The sequence below is a fragment of the Artemia sp. Qi Xiang Cuo genome, chromosome 9, assembly GCF_049724085.1.
Source record: "Artemia sp. Qi Xiang Cuo chromosome 9, ASM4972408v1, whole genome shotgun sequence".
Lineage (NCBI taxonomy): Eukaryota > Metazoa > Arthropoda > Branchiopoda > Anostraca > Artemiidae > Artemia > Artemia sp. Qi Xiang Cuo.
In genome coordinates this window covers 53,979,257-53,984,109 of record NC_142802.1, presented here as the reverse complement: position 1 = coordinate 53,984,109, position 4,853 = coordinate 53,979,257, and the positions used below count along the sequence as shown (strand labels likewise).

General features: G+C 38.1%; 1 protein-coding gene across 1 annotated transcript in view; it reads left to right on the top strand.

The window, feature by feature from the left end:
- The window catches only part of LOC148948812 (uncharacterized), a 90,152-nt gene extending 85,427 nt beyond the window's left edge, over window positions 1-4,725 (top strand). The window contains exon 5 of the mRNA XM_089095027.1: window positions 4,552-4,725. Within this exon, the coding sequence (XP_088951153.1) occupies window positions 4,552-4,725 (174 nt within the window). The remainder of the gene's footprint in view (window positions 1-4,551) is intronic.
- Window positions 4,726-4,853: the final 128 nt, after the last annotated feature.

Here is a 4,853-nt window from a genome sequence, read left to right as displayed (position 1 = left end):
GAAGTTAGCTACCCCCTCCAAAATACCTTGTTCTTTATGTTAGACTTTGACTTTTCGCTCCCAATTAAATTAAAAAATAAGCATTTTCAACTAGAAATAAGGAGCATCGTTAAAAACTAAGACGAATGGAAATTATCCCGTATATGAAGTTAGCTACCCCTCCGAAATACCTTGTTCTTTATGTTATAATTTGAATTTTCAGTCCCAATTAAATTAAAAAATAAGCATTTTGAACTGGAAATAAGGAGCATCTTTAAAAACTAAGACGAATGGAAATTATCCCGTATATGAAATTAGCTACTCTCTCCCAAATACCTGTTTCTTTATGTTAGACTTTGACTTTTCAGTCCCAATTAAATTAAAAAATAAGCATTTTCAACTAGAAATAAGGAGCATCGTTAAAAACTAAGACGAATGTAAATCATCCCTTATATGAAATTAGTTACCCCCCTCCAAAATACCTTGTTATTTAAGTTAGTCTTTTACTTTTCATGCCCAAACAAATTAAAAAATTATAATTTTCAACTAGAAATAAGGAGAATCGTTAAAAACTAAAACGAATGGAAATTACCCCTTATACGAAGTTAGCTACCCCCTCCAACACACCTGGTTCCTTATGTTAGGGTTTGACTTTTCATTCCCAAATAAAATAAAAAATAAGCATATTGAACTAGAAATAAGGAACATTGTTAAAAAAAATTAAGACGAATGAAAATTATCTTCGATTCTTAGCATTTTTGTTTCCCCTCAAAAATTGACCCCCCCCCTCCCCTGCCCTCAGAAATGGGGGAAGGAGGGGCCTCTGAGCCTTGCCCTTGAGACAGATCCCGTTTATTTTCGATTCTGAGTATTTTTGGTTTTCCCTCAAAAATTGACCCCCCTCCCCTGCTCTAAGAACTTTAGGACCGACGTGCCTCTGCGCCTGCACCTGGATGCAGCCCACGTTTATTTTCGTTGGTTAGTATTTTGGTTTTTCGCTCCCAAATTAACCTCTCCCCTCCCCTGTCCTCCGAAAGGTGGGAAGGAAGGACCTCTGAGTCTTCCCCTTGAGGCAGATCCTGTTTATTTTCGATTCTGAGTTTTTTTGGATATCCCTCAAAAATCGACCCCCCCCTCTCCTGCCCGACGAAAGGGGGGAAACAAGGGCCGCTGAACCTTCCTCGTGAGGCCGATCCCCTTTATTTTCGATTTGGTGTCTTTTTTGTTTTGCCTCCAAAATTGCCCCCCCCCCCCTGCCCTCAGAAATGGGGGAAGGAGGGGCCTCTGAGCCTTCCCCTTGAGACAAATCCTCTTTATTTTCGATTCTGAGTATTTTTGGTTTTCCCTCCAAAATTGCCCCCCCCTCCCCTACCCTCAAAAATGGGGGAAGGAGGGGTCTCTGAGTCTTGCCCTTGAGGCAGATCCTATTTGTTTTCGATTCTGAGTATTTGTGGTTTTCCCTCCAAAATTGACCCCCCCCCTCCCCTGCCCTCAGAAATGGGGGATAGAAGGGCCTCTGAGCCTTCCCCTTGAGGCAGGTCATGGTTTATTTTCGATTCTGAGTATTTTTGGTTTTCCCGCCAAAATTGACCCCCCTCCCCCTGCTCTCAGAAATGGGGGAACGAAGGGAACGTTAAACTATTTTAAATTGACAACACTGTCCAAACATCACATGTGTATTATACAGTACACAATCATCCCATCTCCCCTAAAACACTTTTCAGTCATTTCTTGTTAAATTTTTTTTATTTCTAAACTATTTTAAATTGACAACACATTGAAGTATTTGCAAATGTTAATACCTTTTCTTTTTTCTCCACCTTAGTAGGATCAATTTCGCGAACCCTACACTCCAATTCGCAAATCTAATTACCTCTTTTTAAATGTACCAGTTTTTTAAGAAAAATGTGCACGTGAACTCACGATGTACATTCATTGTGCAATTGACAACAATAACAGAAAAAAAAACCTGTCTGCTTAAATTATTATTACGACCATACTCTCAAAACATGTTTGACTACATTATACACTGCCAAATAACCAGTCTGGTAATCTGCCTTGGAAAGGTGCCATGGAACGTAGAATAACATGGTCCTATGGTGGTCGTAGAATAACATGGTCCTATGGCGGTCGTAGAATTCAATATTAGCATTCTACTAACTCAAACTCCTATTTTTGCCCATTTCCTCTTAATACACAGCGATATGTACCACAAATATATACCACATAGAGGCTATTCTGTTCTACATGATCAGCCATGGAATGTTAAAAGGAGTTCAAGAAACACCAATTATGCCCTTAAATAATTATTAAATAAAAAAACAAGTTTTTTAAACTGAAAGTAAGGAGCGACATTAAAACTTAAAACGAACAGAAATTATTCCGTATATGGAAGGGGCTTTCCCCTCCTCAACGCCTCGCTCTTTACGCTAAAAGTTTTTTATTGTTTTAAAAAATAAAGTTTTGAGACAGAGTCAAACTTTAGCGTAAAGAGCAAGGCGTTGAGGAGAAAGCCCCTTCCATATACGGAATAATTTCTGTTCGTTTTAAGTTTTAATATCGCTCCTTACTTTCAGTTTAAAAAACTTGTTTTTTTTTATTTAATTTGTGAACGTTTTTTAATTAATGCAGGTTTTGATTTTTGGTCACCGTTCATGAATAATTAAAATGAAATTTGCATATTAATTTTACTTTTATTTGGTTAAATGGCTTTCTCGAAACTTGTTGAATTTTATTTACGAACGTTTTTATTAGTAATAAATATACGTGACTTACGAATTAACTTACGTAACGAACTTCTATATTCATATATTTTTAATACGTATATTAGGAGGTTTGCCCCCTAGTCAATACCTTGCTCTTTAAGCTAAAGTTTAAATTTTGTTCCAATTCCTTAAAAATGGCCCCTTAATCACAAAGGCCGTTAATTAGAATAGATAGCTCTTTTGAAAGCACTAAAAAAAACTATAGCGTAAAGAGCGAGGTATTGACTTGAGGGAGAACCCCCTCATATACGTAATAATTTCTGTTCATTTTAAGTTCTAATGTTGCTTCTTACTTTCAGTTGAAAAAACTTGTTTTTTTAAATTTAATTTCTGATCGTATTTTAAATAATGCTTGGAAATCCGGCGCAACCTTCATAGAAATGTCCCTTACCCCAAAGAAACATCCTCCACGGAAAGATTCTCCCGAGTAACCCCCTCTTTCAGCCCCGCCCCCTATCAGAAAAAAAATCTTCCTGAAAATGTCTGTATACTTCCCAATAACCAATACAATATGTAAGCAATGGGCAAAGTTCATAACATGCAGCCCTTCCCCTGGGAACTGTGGGGGATTAAGTCATCGTAAAAGACATAATTATTAGGTTTTCAACCGTGCTGAACAAAATGGCTATCTCAAAATTTTGATCGGGTGACTTTGGGAAAAAAAATGGGCGTTGGAGGGGGCCTAGTTGACCTCTATTTTTTTGGTCACTTAAAAAGGGCACTAAAACTTTTAATTTCCCTTCCAATGAGCCCTCCCACGATATTCTAGTATCACTGGGTCGATACGATCACCCCTGGAAAAAAAAAAGAAGAAAAAAATAAAAAAAAATAAACACGCACCCGTGATCTTTCTTCTGGCAAAAAATGCAAAATTCCACATTTTTGTAGATAGGTGCTTCAAACCTCTACAGTAGCGTTCTCTGATACACTGAATGTGATGGTGTGATTTTCATTAAGGTTCTATAACCTTGAGGGGGTCTTTTCCTCTTTTCTCGAAAATCAGCCAAATTTTCTCAGGCGCGTAACTTTTGATGGGTAAGATTGAATTTGATGAAACTTATATATTTGAAATCAGAATTAAAATATAATTCTTTTGATGTATCTATTGGTATCAAAATTCCGTTTTTTAGAGTTTCGGTTACCATTGAGCCGGGTCGCTCCTTACTTACAGTTCGTTACCACGAACTGTTTGATATAGCTTAAAAGATGTTTTTTGGGATAGCTCTAGTTCGATGCATAGATTCCAGCATACTGAAAAAAGGCATGAGTACTAGCGCTACTTCCCACCGCCATGCATAAGCGTGTTCAACACTCTTTTTTATATTTGGAAGGAGAAAAATCACACACTTCAGACCCCTCAATTCTCCCTGACCATCAACTCTCTTGACCGTATGAATTCATTCAGCAAGTCTCATTGTGAAAATCTTCGTTCATCACTTTCAATATCATATATATTAACGACTTAGCTGATATATCCAGCAATCGAGACTATTCAGAGATCTACAGACTATAGCAATCAAGACTATCATGTATCCAGCAAACCCAAGTTTGCAGTCAAGTCTGGTGTCAAGCAGGGATGCCCCCTATCGCCCACATTACTCAACTATGCGATAAACTGGATAATGAATAATGCCCTAAGAAACCACAGGGGAGTAATCTTTGGTCAACTGGATGGCTTTCTTCAATCCCTGACAGACTTGGATTTTGCAAACGATGTTGCCTTGTTAGAAACCACAGCCGCCGGCTTACAAGACATGATTGATCATGTCTCTAAGACTTCGATGCGTATTGGGCTTACCAAAAACAGTTCCAAGACAAAAGTGATGGCCATTGCGCTCAAAATCAAATCATCGTGGACGACAAACCAATTGAAAATGTCGACAAATTTAAGTACCTTGGGTCTATTTTAACACCGGATGGTGGAGCTGGTAAAGACATTACTGCCGGATATCAAAAGCTTGGGGAGTCTTTACCAGTCTGAAAAGGGCGCTATGAGCCAGACATGAAATCTCAACAAAGACCAAAGTCAGAATCTACATAGCATCCGTGCGAACTGTGCTACTATACACCTGTCAGACACTGCCACTAAAGGCTGTAAAAGCTAGAACT